This window comes from Lissotriton helveticus, chromosome 2_1, assembly GCF_964261635.1.
Source record: "Lissotriton helveticus chromosome 2_1, aLisHel1.1, whole genome shotgun sequence".
Classification (NCBI taxonomy): Eukaryota; Metazoa; Chordata; class Amphibia; order Caudata; family Salamandridae; genus Lissotriton; species Lissotriton helveticus.
Window position 1 is genome coordinate 1,195,207,159 of NC_136059.1, and position 17,140 is coordinate 1,195,224,298.

At 45.6% G+C, this 17,140-nt stretch overlaps 1 protein-coding gene across 1 annotated transcript in view; it reads right to left on the reverse strand.

Annotated features, from left to right (window-relative positions):
* The window catches only part of BANK1 (B cell scaffold protein with ankyrin repeats 1), a 2,434,538-nt gene that overhangs the window by 226,529 nt on the left and 2,190,869 nt on the right, over positions 1 to 17,140 (reverse strand). The window contains exon 12 of the mRNA XM_078676074.1: positions 6,088 to 6,266. Coding sequence (XP_078532200.1) covers positions 6,088 to 6,266 — 179 coding nt within the window. The remainder of the gene's footprint in view (positions 1 to 6,087; positions 6,267 to 17,140) is intronic.

The following is a 17,140-nucleotide window of genomic DNA, read 5'->3' on the forward strand; positions in this document are numbered from 1 at the left end:
CACACCTTTTGAACATGCACAATGCTATTTAGACAGACACACACCCATACAGCCATTCACACACCCACTCATACAGTCATTCACACACCAAGCCACACACTGATACAGCAACTCATACACCCAGTTATACACTGATAAACTCACCCACACACCCAAACAAATACACCAATACAGCTACTCACATACCCAGTCATGCACTGATGCACCCAGGCACTCACCGATACAGCCACGTAGAGACCCAGACTCACACTGATGTAGCCTCTCAAAAACACATACACATACTGATACAGGCAGTTACACACCCAACCACATTCTAATACAGACACTAAAACCCCCAGCCAAACATTAATGCATGCAATAAGATACCCATGTATACACTAACACACACACTGATACACCCAGGCATACACAGATGCATAGACTGAAACAGCCAGGCATACAGCAATGCAGACATTGACACAACCAGCCAAACACTAATGCATTCAATAACACACTTAGGCACACACTGACACATCCTTGCATACATTAGTGCAGACACTGACACACCCAGGAATACATCACAGCAGACAATGACACACCCAGCAAAACACAAATGCATCCAATAACACACCCAGTCATACACTGACACACCTAGGCACACATCAATGCAGACACTGACCCACCCAGGCATACACCAAAAACAGACACTGACACACCCAGCAAAACACTAATGCATCCAATAAAACATCCAGGCATACACTAATGCACACAATGACACACTCACTCTCACTTCAATACAATCACTAAGACATTAAAGAAACCGGGTTAGCTCTTTGTTTGACCAGATGATGGTTCTAACGAAACGTTACCAGGGTACTAAAAAAAGGGTTAGTTAGTGGAATGCAAAGAAGCAATGAGTTTCAGAGTTCAAAAACCAGGAAGCATAAAAAAACTAACAGTAATGCTTCTTCGCTGTGTCCAAGAATGCACCCTTAGAAGACATTTTTACAATGACAAGCTTGTGTCATTTTGCACAGTGAACAACCATGTCACTCAATTCTTCCCAGGCAGCTGATATTGTAATGAATGCAGCTGATGATAGTTCTCCCAAGGCGGCTGCAGAGGTGGACTGTGCTGCTGCACCTGTTCTCTCCCGCATCATCCTGTTGTAGACACTTTCATGAACTATTTTTAGATGCTTCCACATGGAACTTGTCCCTTGTGAATATTTCTTTGCAGTCCCTACTGGATAACTGCTTGCCGCAAATACTGCACTGTACATATTTAGCATTAACCTTCTTTTCCCCAGAAAGGATTTGTAAAGTACTTCCACACATCACTTTCCTTTCTTCGGGATTTGGCGTATCTTCGATGAGAACCTGCCCAAGGGAGTAATGATAGGATACAGCGAGAATCCGCTGCAATTGCTTATTAGAAAAAATATTTTTTTTCTAGAGACCCCTCACCCACCAGGGTTATCCCTAGGTGCAATGCTTTATCATTGGGATTCATCCTAGTCCTCTATGGATTGAGGCATGCTGCGACTTAGCGATTATGCAGCAGCACATACTGGTAAAGAATAAGTGAAGTTAAGGGAAATTAAAAATACCTGACTAGTGGGCCACTATTTTATTCCCACCCCTAGTTGGTAAGGTTAAAATCAGGGGTTATTACTGAAAAATGAGACCATAATGAGTCTGGTTGTCTCAGTAATGGATAGCAACATGTTTCGAACCGTTCCCCTATTGGCTTTCATGAGGACTCCACAGGGGCCAGCCCCGTGTGTATCACTCCTAACCAATCCGATAATAAGGACACACTTATGCATACTTAATGCTCATTCACTATGTATACATATGGTTTGTTAATGAGATAGCCCATATTTAGGAACCTCTATGCTATTGCGTCATGGTCAAAACCAGGGTCGAGGGGCCTGAAGTCAAACCTTCATCAAATCCGCCTCGGACCAACGCACCTACTTCTTGCCCATATTTAATAAGGTCTCGTTGTTCAGTAATAACCCCTGATTTTAATTTTACCAACTATGGCAGGAATTAAATAGTGGCCCACTAGTTAGGTATTTTTAATTTCCCTTTTCCACTCCCCTTTACGTCACTTAGTCCACACCAAGTAAGTGCTCCTTCGTAATCACTAAGTCGCAGCACGCCTCAATACGTAGAGGATTGGGATGAACCCCAATGATGAAGCATGCCACCTAGGAGTAATCCTGGTGGGTGAGAGGTCTCTAGAAAAAAAGCATTTTTCTAGTAAGCGATTGCAGCGGATTCTCGCTGTATCCTATCACTAATCCTTTGTGCAGGTTTTTGTCTGTCATATATCAGTAAGGAGTATAAACCTAGCCTCTGCCTCTACCTCCGCACTTTTTTTGCATGTATCTTCCTCCTCATCAGGTTGTGGGTGTTCATCCTGCACTGAAGATGTAGTTTCAGCCATTCTGTAAAAGCAGAACACCACTGGTCCTTAATCCTCCTTCTAGAGACTTCACTGGACAACTGACTGTTTTTGAGTGTTGTTTTCCACGTATATGGGTGGAGCACTCATACATCCAGTCAAAAGACAAGGTTGGGGTGTGGTTTCGAACAAATTTGTGAATACGATGCCTAGATTCACAGGTTTTACAAACTCATAAAATGGGTAATTGTTTTGAAAAACATATATAAAATGGTTTATATATACTTATAAATATGCTCACACTGATGTCATTAATGAAAACGCAGGGGTGTACATATCTGTCCCGTCTATGTTTTTGGACCCACAAAAATACTGCGGCACCCAAAAAATATAAAAAATAAAATAATTGTTGAATTACATTAATGAAAACTTTATATATTTTACATTAAGTACATTTGTATTTTTAAACATACATACATTATATCTATAAAAGAAAGAATGACTGAAGTAAAAAATAAACTAAATCAAAAATTTAAATAAATTGTAGTACACTTGGGCCCAGATTTACTAGATTATCACGCAATGCAGCAGCCGCAAATGCTGCGCTGTGTGAGATGGAGAGAACAGGAGAGTGCCATATTTGCAGAAATATGCCACTCTCTTCCCCTCTCCCTAGTGCCTATGCAGAAATGTGCTGCCGTGCCGTGCTCCACGGACACACTTTGCACCATAGTGCAAGTGTGTCTCTGTAAGTCTCGTATAGGTTTTTTACTGGAAGGATACCCTTCCAGTACAAAATACAATGCTTAGATTAACTTTTAACCTTTTTCCACTTTGTGTGTGTGCTGTACAGTGCAGCACACATACAAAGTAGGAAATGCAAGGAGAAATGAAAGCATTTCTCTTTCATAGAGCCTATTTGAAATTGGCACAGTTTTATACTGCAAAACCCTGTGTACTTTTTAAGTAAGTCTTGCGTCAAAAGCCTTGAGTGATTGCAGGGGAATGCCCATGTACCACCCATGGAATGCCCCCTTTGCGCTAAGTAATGCAAAGCAATGGTATGCCCTGCTTTGAGTTACTTTCAAGTGATTTTAGGTAGCGTTGATGTGTGTCACTATTGTGACGCAAACACGGCATAAACGTTTAGTAAATATACCCCCAGTAATAGAAATAAACCCTACGAATTAACTAAACATTACAGGGACATAACACTTTAGAAAAGGAATTTGAAAAACCTTAGAAATTCACTGAAAAACCAAAGGTTACAGAGATGTTATAGTTAGGAAATGGAATTTAAAAGACCTTAGAAATTAACTGAAAAATTCAAAAGTTACAGGGACATTATAGTTAGGCTCAGATTTCACTCGTACAAAACCAATGAATTACAGCAATTATAGTTACATGAGCTAAATATAACTTACGCCCCTGCAATGAACTTCTTATCACTTCACATATTACATCATCCATGACATGACATGACATTATTTATATAATACACTTACTTGCAAAATACTTACTTTTTTGTTGTAAAGTTGTGCGTGGTAAATGCATATCCATGGTAAAAACATTTGTTGTAAAGACAATAGTGGTAAAGGCACATTCGTTATAAAGGCGTCATTGTCAAGGTAAGTCATGGTTAAGGCATCATTGTGCAGGCTGTTTCCCATATCACCCATACCGCTATATCACAACATCCAACAGCACATCACCACCAATATCAAACATCACCAATACCACCACCACAATACGTCCACCACAAAAACTACCTTTAGTAGTTTCTACAATATCAGTACTTTCTATATCAAAAATATCAATGCCACTAACACCACCACAGATGCACTACCACCAATGTGACCACCAACACTAGTACCACCAACACCAATTTTCCATAACCTTCACCACCAAAGACAATAATAATCCGGCTCCATCATCACTACCAATACTAACCCCAATATCACCCGCACAATACCACCTCCAATACCAACACTAATTCCACCATCATCACCAATACCACCACCAATAATACAATACCACACAATAACAATATCTCCACCAATACCATGAAAAAGTAAATGAAAAATATGGGACTGAAGCACTACTTTCATTGGCATTTACCATTGTAGTACGATTCTTCACTCAAGTGACAAATTATACATTGGTCCTTTTCCTAATCAAGCCAGTGCTTTGTGGAATATGTTTTGAGTGTTCTTAAGCCTGAATGAATACTTACTCCTGCTCAGAAAAGCTCTGGTGACTTTCTTGTTCTGAAATATCCAAATATGTCATTTATTATTATATCCTACAAGGCTTTGCTGCAGCATTAGTGTTTTTAACCTTGTGTTGTGATCATGATGATGATGTCTTGTCATCCTGTCTACCTCTATCTCTATATTAATGTATGTTGTGTAGCTATGTGTGTGACATGCATAGCGCTAGCCCTTTCTTAAAAAGTGATCCCAATCACATGCAATTCAGCAAACTCCTGAAAACGTCCTGTCAATGGGCCTTTGTGGCTACAAGGAGCCTCAATCATTGAACATCATTTATGGGCACTCGCCAACCAACTGAATCATTTCTCCCCTCCATTGCTTTCGTCATTTCACAAGACTCTCTTCTATTCATCTTGTTCTCTGAAGTAACCAAAAGGTTACATACAGTGCACTTTAAAACTCCCAAATAAATAAATATTCTAGGTACAAAGTAAGGGAGCACTGCATATGAGGAAAGTTTAACATTGATAGCACAGAAGAAAGTGGTGATTGGATATCAGGAAAGGGGGACAGAACGGACAGGGAAATCTCATGGTTCTGTCAACAGTAAGAGCTCCAGCAAACAGGACTAGTGTCAATATCCTTTATTCCCAAATCCTATGGGGACCGACTATGTGGACCACACCATCCTTGGACGTGGAGAATATACCAGACAATATGAAGTAGGGGAGTCTTCCACAGTGCAACTACACCCACTGTAACGGAACTTTAAGTTCTTGTGGAGAAGTGTGGCTCAATGGTTAGAGTGGCAGACCCGGATGCAGAGGTCTGGCCCGGGACCAGGGTTCAATTCCTGCCTCGGCGGGTCTTGGGCTCAATTTCCTCTGACCTGATAATTCTCGCTTCGGTGCCTATTCTAATCATGGGTCCCACTCTGCAACTCTTGGCAATAGCTTGCTTAATCTCCACAATGGCCCCCACAGCGCTAGGATGCCTGGCTTCACCTTGGGGGTGCCCAGGAGTGGGCACTTCACAGGGAAAAGCCAGGAAGGGTTCCACAGCGGTATGCGTACGAGCGCCTTGAGACCCCCCTGGGGGTGATACGTGCACTATACAAATACTAAATTACATTAAATTACATTTTATTTTTATAAGTGATACTACTTCCCACTTGCAAGAAAAACAATACCTACTGCATATATGTGTCATGATAGACCATGACCGGTTACCTATGGAAAAATTCTGTATCTGTATAATATGTGAGATCTACGTCAAAACCATAGTGGTATTTACAGTGCATTGCTGGGCACTGGTGGTATTAGAGCTTCGGATTTCTGCTACATATGATCACTGGCGGTAAGCTCCCCTTTACAGTATGCTTTTTATGTCAGTGTGCAACAAGTGTACAAGAGAAGCCTACTGTGTGCAATCAATTAAAGCAGAGTGATTGGTAGAGACAATGTTATTTACTGTTAGAATTTACCTTCTGAGTTTGATCCGAGCCACTCTGCTCATTCTGCCACCGCTTAAACTTCTCAAGAGCTTCGTCCATAGTCATGAGGCCCTGCTTCACCTTCTCCTGCAGAAGAATAAGCTCCTCCTGCCCTGACGGCAGTGTTCCGCGCTTTTCCAGGGTCACATAAGTCTCACTCAGAGGTCGGACTACAGGTAAGCAGGACAGTGTGAGAGAAAATAAGAAGAGCAGAGAGTCAGCGACATCACCCTCAGCACTGTGTTCTCCAAAGATCACTATCTGTTCATTGAGAAAACATTCTTCCTGTGCAGTTAGATACAAATCCTTCAGTAACTACGTAGTGCAATTTCACCAAATGTATAGGCGTAGTGACAATGACATTTTTCACTAGCACTTTCATATGTCCTTAGCTTAAATATGGAAGTACTTAGTGCAATCACCATTTACCACTGTATTGTGAAAGCTGATTTCTGGAGATGGTAATGTGTGACAAGAATGTTTGGGCATATTTGTTATATTGCATTCTGCTGTGGCCATAATGTGTTCTGCTGCTTTTTGTTCTATTGGCCTTCTATGCTGCATTATTGCATTCTGTGGTTGTATTTTATAGTGATTGTTGTGTTACATTTGGTTTTTATTTTTTTGTGTTGCAATTTTTTACATTTTTGTTCACTTGTTATGTTACTTTGTGTTATATTATCAATCTATGGTCTAGACTACAAAGAATGCTACACTCACGGCCAAAAGAAGCACATTAATTACATGTTTCACTGACAAGCAACCGTTTACCTAAGGTGGTAAAATAGCACTGTAGAAGCAATTTAACTATTTAAGGGGCATATGTATCAACCGAAGTTTTAGTTGCAAACGCTGCGAATCACAAAAAACAGCATTTGCGATTAAAAATTGGCAATTTCAGATGCATGAGGCACAATCGCATCACAGAATAAGAAATCGCAAAAATAGCATTTTCTTTCTTTTAAAAAAAAATTATTTTTATTGATTTTTCTCATAGTACACACATGGTCATACATATTCACAATAGTTAGATGTAACAGTTTCGCAGAGTTGTAGCCAGCTCTGTAGAAACCTCCCCAGATACAACAATCAACCCGTCTTGAATGGTTTCAGTATTTCGCTACCCAAATCAGGTACATGGAAAAAGAGAAATGCTTCTGATCAGTAGGGTTCAGGTTTTATGCACATCACACAGCAATAATATGAACATCGTCACAGTACTCCACTGTAGCTCATTTCGGTCGTGTTGGAATAAAAATAAAAAAAGAGCGGTTGCTATCTCCACCCACCCAACTCAACAATCCGACAATCTATCTCCACCAGAGTCATCTATTAAAACAAACACTAGTGTGCGAAGTGCCCTATGGCGTGGCAGTAATCCCATCCGTCTATGAGTGATCTGTCTGAGAGTGTGATAATAAGTAACATTGCAGTGGGGCCCATATATCCGTCGGTCTGGACGCAAAAGGTAACAGTTCCGCGTAAGTTGCAAGCTGCTCCTGACAATATACTAGGTCATTAAGCCACACTTTGAATTTTGGTGCTCTTCCACTACCCCAACGACACACCACTCTCCTCTTAGCCAGTAATAGCGCCAAGGCTACAAACTTACGATGCTCCGCCCGTAATGGTACAACATACCCAAACAAAGCCATCAGCGGTGTCGGCTCAATCCGCTCATTCACCATAGAGGACAAAGCTTCAAAGACCAATAGCTAGTACGCGTAGATCCCCGTGCACACCCATGCAAGATGCAGAAAGTCAGCACCAGGGGCTCGACACCTGTCACAGATGTCCGTGTCCTTTAGTTTATATCTGTGCATCTGAGCTGGTGTATAATATAATCTGTGCAGGAACTTATAATGAATTATTTGCAGCCTGCTACTGGCCGATACCCGCTCAGTTTGCAGTGAACCGAATGCCCATTGTTCATCTGTTATGTCTCCACCTAGTTCCTGAGCCCATTTAGTTCTTGCCAATACAGCTGGTTCCTCCCTCTGTGTGTGCACTGTTCTATATATCACCAACACCAGGCGTTTAGCTGTCTCGCCCTGAAGTGCCAGCTGCAATGGTGCAAGAATCGGTGGTTCCGCAGGGAAATCTGGGGTAATAGAACGGATTCCGAGTCTAAGACGGAGGTATAGAAAGGTATCTAAAGGCGTACGTTGTACACCCTGAAAGATCTGATCCGCCGAGCGGAATTGGCCTTCATGGTATACATCCCCCCAGGTATGTATGTGCGTACACTCTTTAAATTTATGGAAGAGCACTTCCTGTAGAAGAGGCATATCTGGATGATACATGAGCGGCAGCAATGACAAATACAACATAGACGCATCCAGCATCTTACTTTTGTAAGCCCATGCTGCGATTGTGCAAGTAACAGTGGTCGGCGTCTCATCCCTGCTGGGAAGTGGACCATACAGTGCGCCATCAAGAGAAACAGGCTGGGCAAGCCAGTGTTCCGCCACTACCTGAGGCATGTAACGTGGTTGATGCACCCAAAAGTAGGCATAATGCGCCTGTGCGCTATGATAATACAATTCAAAGTTGGGGATACCGAACCCCCCTTGGGAATAAGGCCTAATAAGCACTTTCTATTGCAGTCGTGTGTGCTTCCCACCCCACACTAACCGCGTCAGTTCGGACTGCAGCTGTTTAAGGAAATATGTTCCCGGGTGGAACGGAATATTCAGAAACAAGTAAAGTAATTTGGGCAGAATCACCATTTTAATTAGTGAGACCCTCCCCGCCGTAGACAGGGGGAGAGTTATCCAACGCGATATATTGTCCGTTATATGCACCATAGCGGTCCCATAATTAAGTCGCATCATTTCGTCCCGATCCCTTGTTATGCGGATGCCCAAATATTTCAATTCGTCCTCGCACCATTCCATCGGATAATCTAATGGAAAGTGAATTGTAGCATCAGTGAGGGGGAATATACAAGACTTGCCCCAGTTAATCTGGACCCCCGAAACCTGCCCGAACACTATGAATTCCCTAAGGATGGGGTTTAAGTTGTCCTGTGGGTCACGAATATAGAGCATAATATCATCGGCGTACAGAGAGACCAATATCTGACGCAAATTACATCGTAACGCTCATCCCGATGATGTTGCCTAAGTTTTGCCGCCAGCGGCTCAACTGCTATCACAAAAAGTAGGGGTGATAGGGGGCAGCCCTGTCGAGTTCCCCTGGTAACTGAGAAACTCCAGGAGACTCTGCCGTTAACTAGCACCTTGACCACCGGCGAGCAGTAGAGCAGTCGTATCCAGGAACGAAAAAGAGGGGGGAATCCCATATGCGTCATTACCCCAAAGACGTAGTCCTACTCAATGGAGTCAAAAGCCTTCGTGGCGTTTAAAAAAACAGCCGCCAAAGGCAAGTCTGATGATACATTATTCAAAACCGTGAACAGTGTCCTCAAATTATGGGACCTCGCTCTTCCAGGGACAAAACCCGACTGATCCAGTAGGATTACATTTTCCATGAGCAAACGGAGACGAGTGGCGATAAGCTTGCCGAGTATCTTCACATCAAAATTGAGTAGCGACAGGGGTCTGTAAGAATCACACTTCTGTGGCGGTTTCCCTGGTTTTAAAAGAGATGTAATGAGGGCCTCTCTCATAGAGGGAGGAAGATGTCCCACTTCCAGCGCACCTTCGTAGACTTCCTGTAATATGGGGGCCATCAGATCTATGTAGGTTTTATAAAACTCTATGGGGATGCCATCTGTTCCTGTGGCTTTCCCAGATTGCATATGCATGATTGCCTCCCTGACCTCGTCAAGTTCAAACGGGGCACAGAGAAATTGCCGCTGCACATCACTCAGCCACCCCAGGGTCACATCCCCCAAATAAGCAGCCAAATCAAGCGTGTCCGTTTACGTAGTAGTATAGAACGTTTCACAGTGTGCAACGAAAGTATTCAACATGCTCGCAGTATCCCGGTACACAATCCCATCCAACCCTTCCAGCTCCAGAACAACATTGGAACCTCGCGTCCGCCGTATAGTTTCTGCCAATGCCCTGCCCAGTCTCTCCCCCTCTCCGTAGCGACGAGCTATCCAATACTTCCCCCTAAAGTGCGATTCCCTGCATGCCGCGTCCATATATTCTGTAAGTTTTTCCCTAATCTGTGATTGTATGGTGCCTTCTGGTGTTTTAAGTTCGGTCTCAAGTTTACGCAGCGTGTGCATAATGTCTTTGAGTACACCAGCTCCTTTCGCTATACAAAAACCCCTTAGTGTAACCTTAAATGCTTCCCAAACCGTTTCGACACTGTCTTTGTTACGCACAAAAAAATCCTGTACCTCCTCTCGGAGCTCCTCTTGGAATACCGTGTCCAATAGGATGGTAGGTTGCAACCTCCAACTACCTCTCGACGGGCCATAGTCTGCCGAAGACAGACAGAGCCGAACAGGAGCATGATCAGAATAGGTACAAGCCAAGTGATGCACCTGTGAAAATGGCCGGAGCAAGCCCCTCAGAGAAGAATATGTAATCTAGACGCGCCCATGACGCCGCCTGCACGGTGAAGTGAGTACCTGCCAGTGTATTGGGATGCATATGTCTCCAAGCATCTATCAAGCGATACTTAGTAATTGTAGCATGTAGTGTCGCACGTGCCTTGGTGTAGTGATGGGGGCGGGGTGAGATCTATCAATGTTCGGCCCGTATGAAATGTTAAAATCTCCACCCCATATTATATGATTGGAACCAATGTCCATAATCTTCGCCCACAAGTCTGCATAAAAATGCGGGGCATCCGTATTCGGCCCATAACAGCAAGCCAGAGAAACAGAATCAGGTCCCAACCTACCCCAAGCTAAGCAGTACCTCTCTTGTGTATCCCAATTGGCTCCAGCTAGCGTGAATGGTGTACGTTTTTTATAAGGATAGCTGTGTCTCTCGCGTACGAGGAATAAGAGGAGAAGATTCTATGCTCTGCCCACTTGCATGCAAATGTATTGGAGTGTTGTGGGGTAAGGTGCGTCTCCTGCAACATTGCTACATGCACCTGATGCCTATTGAGATATGCTAATATCTGGCGCTTCTTACGTGGATCTCCCAGCCCTCTTACATTCCATGTGAGAATATTCAGTGTATCAATTTCAGTAGGAGTCATGAGCTCGGAAAGGTATCATTCATGCAGTTAGAACCTCAGTATCGCAGGGTAGGCCCCAGTCTAGCCCCAGGCGGACCATCAGACCCAGTATTGACTGGATACCAGCAGAACCATTCAATACTCTGACCACTCCCCGCAAAAGACAATCTTGTATGTCAATGACCATGTGCAACCTCCAACTCACCCCACCACCCACAGAAGCAAGCCCAACTTGCCAGAATTGGTCACCCGACCCCCTCCCAACCAATAACAAAAACAACCAATTTAGTCCATTAACAACCTTCATGTCCCGCAACATATATATCATGGGGGTATACCCTTTGGGGGGCAGTACAAGGTGCTCAGTGTGTACAGCTAGTAACTTATTGTACCCACTTTGTCATTTCTCATGCCATTATAGTTGTCGGCCCTTACTTCTGTGTATCAACGCCACCAAATCCAACAAAAAAAGTATAAACATATCTTAGCAGTGAAACAGGCCTCATTGTGAGTCGTCTTCCGCCCCCGTTGATAGCGATTGCTGTGATGCAGCCTCAGCACCATCCGACCTGTTCGTGCGCTTCACATGCTTGAGGAATTCCTCTACTTGCTGCGGTTTTGTAAAGAATCTCTGTTTGCCTTGATGCGTAACTCTGAGTTGCGCCGGGTACAACAGCGTGTAATCTATCTTTGCCTTCCTCAGTTTGTTTTTAACATCAAGAAATCTTCGCCGCTCCTCCTGCACCATAGGCATAAAGTCTGGATATATGGAGAATGTGTTCCCCTCATATGAGAGAGTCTGTTTACTTCGTGCCGCTCGCAGGGCCACATCACGGTCTCTGTAATTCAAAAGTCTTTCTATTATGGGCCTTGGAGTGGCGCCCGGCAGTGGGCGCGGCCCCTGTGATCTGTGGGCACGTTCTACAATAAATTTACTCGAGAAGGACTCAGCTCTTATCGCCGTCAGCAGTAGTTTTTCAACGTACTCCTCCATCCTCCCAGTGTTGGTGGATTCCGGAATTCCAATCACGCGAATGGTATTGCGCCAACTGCGCGCTTCCAAATCCTCATTTTTGGCCGCAATCACCCGCAACAGCTGATCCATGCGGGCCAATCGGGTAGTGTGGCCTGTCGTCACGTCCTCAGAGTCCGAAATGCGCCGCTCCGTTTCTTTTATCCGGTCTTCGTGGCCTTCCAGTTTGTGCGCTATTGTGTCCATTCGCGACGACATGCAATCAACTTTGTCCATGATGGTGGTAAATCCTTGCCTAACCTCCTGCAGGATACTCTGGACGTCCGCCGTTTGGGTCGTGCTGCCATTCTGGGCTTCTATGCCTCCATTCTGTTCTTGGTCGCTCTGCAAGGTCCAACTGGTCTTTTTTGCAGCGTCAAAGTTCAATTTTGACTGCCTTGTGTCCGGCTTCCCCATATTTGCCCTCAGGCAGGCGCGTCCTCTAAGCAGATCTCGCTGTGTCCTTCTCCCAGAGCTGGATAGTCACAACCAACCCGTTCCCTGTTAATAAGTGCTCCAAAGGAAGCTCTAGTGGGGGCAGTTTCGACTAACTGATGACCGTGCCCAGTTGTGTCTTCCATATATATATCCTCACCGTCTACTCTGCTCCCTTGCACCTATCTGTAATAGGGCTGGTGCCTCCAGGCCAGCGTTGTTCCAGCACAGTCCCACCTTAATATTGTAAGCTCTCCCTCCTTAAGCGAAAACCAAAGGCACAGATCTCCCACACCAAGTGCTATGACCAGGAGGCGGGGGCACGTATCCCTGGGGGCCCCGTACTGCAACTGGGCGCTTTGCGCACTTGAAGCCAACAAAATCCGGACACCTTGCCAGTGACCGGGCAAGCACACTCCTGTAGGCAGCACCACTATCTTCCCGCTGTTTCCTCCCTTAACATAGCGCACATAGGGTCCTTAGTAGTAAGATGGTGTCTTGAGAGGGACTCGTCCACAGCCGCCTGCTGCGAGGATGAGTGGAAGAGGGGGGGGGCACACCTCACTGCACCGATATCTTCGCGACCTCCTAGGTACCTCCTGATGACGCTTGGCCACTCTCACTGCCGCATTTCAAGCCGCCCGCAATACACGGCAAAGGCGGGCAGGGGGGAGGGGGGTGCCGCAATGTCTTTAGCCGCAGTGCTGTCTCAGGCCCCCCGCGTTGTCCCGGAGGCTGTCTGATCTTCCCAGTGGGTCACCGTTTCAGCGGCCGATCCTCGCAGGGGGGGGTCGGTCCGTTCCCGCTCTCACCTCACTGCGGCTGGCCCCCCATCACCTGCCTCACTGCCCACAGTTCACCAGTCCTGTCCTCCGCTACTGCCGACCTCCAGCGCCGCTAATTGTGTCCCTTTGCGCACTCCTGCGCTGGCTCATCCCCCGTTAGTCACCGCTCAATGCCCGCCTGCAGGCAGTTCCACCGCCGCTTCCCTCGCCCCGTTTTTTTCCCCTTTGTGTTTTTCACTGATAGGCCTGCTCATCACAAGTGCAGCCTCGGTCTCAGTTAGCCTGCGCGTCCCCGCCTGCTCATCTCGGGACTTCTGTGCCTTCACACGGTGCAATCTTTAACTCGACGTATCTCTGGCAGGCGAAGGCCGTTTCTCCCCAAAATTTCACCGAGTCTGCAGATGCTGTTGTTCCTCCGGCCAATTGCGTTTTTAACTGATTTTGTGGGCAAAAAGTAGGAAAACTTAAAGGATTATAACACTGGGCTGCGTGAGCCTCACTCCAGTGCGGCCATCTCGCTAGCGTGCCACCTAGCGGCCCCCAGAATAGCAATTTCTTATGTTTCGAAAAAATGAAATCTGCAATATCCTTGCGATTTCCTATTTTGTGATTTTCTCTGTTAGCAAAAATCGCAGACATGAAATCCCAAAATAAGAAATCGCAAGGAAATGTAACATAAAATCGCAAATTGCGATCTTGACAAAATCGCAAATTAAGAAATCATAATTACCACCAAGTACTTGCAGGTGGTAACCAGGTGCAAGGTATTTAAAGCAGCCCAAAATGCAACTGAAACTTCCACAATGGCAGCACCATATGTGATAGCCAGGAGGCTGCATTTTCGTGCCCTTGCACAGAGAAGAATGAGACAGGAACATATTTTCAAGCTGCGCATCACGCTGTTCCAGCAGACTGAAGACGACATCCATGAGAAGTAGAAGCTGCACCCTCAGACCATCTTGGATCTGATTGAGGAGCTGAAACCCTTTTCGGAACACCCAACACGCATGACCCAAACAATTCCCACCCATGTGCAGGTCTTGTGCTCACTGCAACTCCTGGCCTCAGGGAGTTTCCAAGGAGTCATAGCAGAGGTTGGTGGGGTGTCACAGAGTGCCCTATCTTGCTTTTTCCATGCCTTTCTGGATGCAATGCTGCAGAGGCTATTACATCATATATACTTCCCCAGCACCCAACAGGCATTACAGCAAACCAAACTTGACTTTTATGCACGTTTCCACCATGTCATTGGCTGCATTGATGGGACCCATGTGGCCCTCACACCCCCGGCAGCAACTGAATATGTGTACAGAAACCGCAAATGCTACCATTCCCTGAATGTACAGATTGTGTGGAATGCTAAGTACATTATCAGTGACATTGTACCAAAATACACAGACGCCTGACTGCTGGAGAGTTTGGAGAGGGATGCCTGCTAGGTAAATCAATGGCACACATACATCCATCCACTACATCTCTAGGGGGGGACATTGACTTACCTATTATTTGTATCCCTGCAGGTGGTAGTGCCTATGCAGTGCGAGACTTTATTCTGACCTCGTATCTGGATCTAGCAAATGCAAGGGAGAGGAGGTACAACAGGGCACACAGATCTACGTGCAGCGACATTGAGCGTACCTTTGGAATCCTAAAGAGCCGGGTCAGATGCCTGCATAAAAGTGGCGGGGCACTGCAATACAGCCATGAGACATGCTGTAAAATCGTGGCAAGCTGCGCAATGCTCCATAACATAGCTATGAGTTAAGGCACCACAATTGATGTGACCAACACAGACACATCGGATGACGATTGCCCACCTCCCCCTGGCAGGGCAGCAGCAGGAGTAGGGGCAGCTGCCGGATGTCAGAGACGGACTGAGATCACACAAAACTACTTCTAGGTAAGAAATGAAGCTGATGAGCCAAAATTATGTTTTACATATGTGATGTGTGTATTCACACTTCACAAACATTAACTGTTGCTGTACCCAGCACATGTTATTTACACAGTGCAGGTACTCCCCAGGAATGTGCACAATCTGTTTAGATGGGTTGCATCACCCTTTGCCACAAATGTGTCAATGTGCAGTTCACCTCCTCCGGTGACGGATTGGTGCTGGTCGGTGCCCAGCCTGAGTGCCCTCCGTTGTGTGCCTAGGTGCTGCACCTTGTCTGCCACTGCGACACCATGAATCAGGCAATGTAGGAGTATTGCTACTCCTACTTGAGATCTCTTCACTCTCCCCAGAGACCATGAGTGTGCTGCCACCAGAGTTGGCGGTTTGCATTTGTTCCACTGCACTTGTGACCTCTTCCAGCCCTCTCGCAATGTCCTGGCAGCAGTGTGACATTTGCAGCTGCATTGTAATGCTGCGACGGGTGAAGTTGTTGGTTGTGGTGCAGAGGCGGTTTACCGCCTTTGTGTAATTGTGAAGTCCTGCGTTGGCACATTGGGCAGCCCTGTCCCTGGCATCTTCATTTTGTTTTAGAGTGTCACAAAGGTCACGTATGGCACCTGCCATGGCCATGATGCCCTCACCCATGTAGCGCTGATTTCTGTTGAGGGTGCTCAGCTGCCTGTTAATGGAAGGTAATGATTTTTTTTGCAGGTGCTGTACTTCAAGCATGTTGTTTTCAAGTCCTGCAAAAACAGAATGCTCCTCTTCGGTGGCAGTGCTGCTCCTGGCCCTTGACCTCTGTGCTTCCATTGCTGCCACACTGATTTGTGGTCTTTCATGTCTACGGATGTTAGACAATCCCTGCCTTGCCTCTTTGTCCTCACTTGCCTCCCCTGTGGTGTCTAAGTTATCCTCCAATGGAGCCAGTTGGGGCACACTTATGCGCTTCCTGCGCGTGATGGTTGTGTGCTGTGAGTTATTACTGGAGTCTCCATCATCAGAGTGCTCCAAAGTATTTGGTACATCATCTCCCTCTGCACGGTCATCATGTGCCCTGGATTGTGCTGTGGAGGTAAAGGGGGACACATGAGTTTGTTTTTGTCTGCATTTTGGACTTAATAATGTTTCAAACTTTTAAGTTGTCTGACTTCTGACACTGTCTTTTTCCCTTATCTGTAACCCATATTTTAAACATGATTTCCTATGTTTCATTGACACACTATCCTACATCCAACTACAACTCCCATGATGCATTGCTGTGTGTGCTGTAAGGAGTGGACCGGAGTGATATGTGTTGTTTCCATTTTACACATTGTAGACAGTGTGCATGCTATGGGGAGGTGTGCAGAAATATTTGCCATGCATCTTACCTTGACTGCTGGATGCAGGGTCGGAGCTGTCAACGTCAGCCACACCACTTACACTCTCAGGCAGGAGAGTGGACTCCACAAGCTCTTCATGGGGTGTTGGCTGTGCTGCTGTGGATGTTCCTTCCCCGGTCTTGGTTGACTCCTTTAATCAGGCTGCCACCCTCTCCTTAGAACTTTGGCGCATATCGTACGACCTCTTGCGAAGTTCTTCGATGGTACGATGAGTCACACCCACAGCATTGACTTTCTCCTGTATTTGCAACCAACGTTTCCTTTTTCTTGCTTCTGGGACTTTCAAAGCTTTCTTCCCAAAGAGGAGCTCATGGCTGCAGACCATCTCCTCTATCAGCACCTCCTGCTCTTTGTTTGAGAATGTATGTTTCCTTTTCCTCTTCTCACCCTCCTTGCCCTCATGTGGCCTCGGAGACTCCATTGG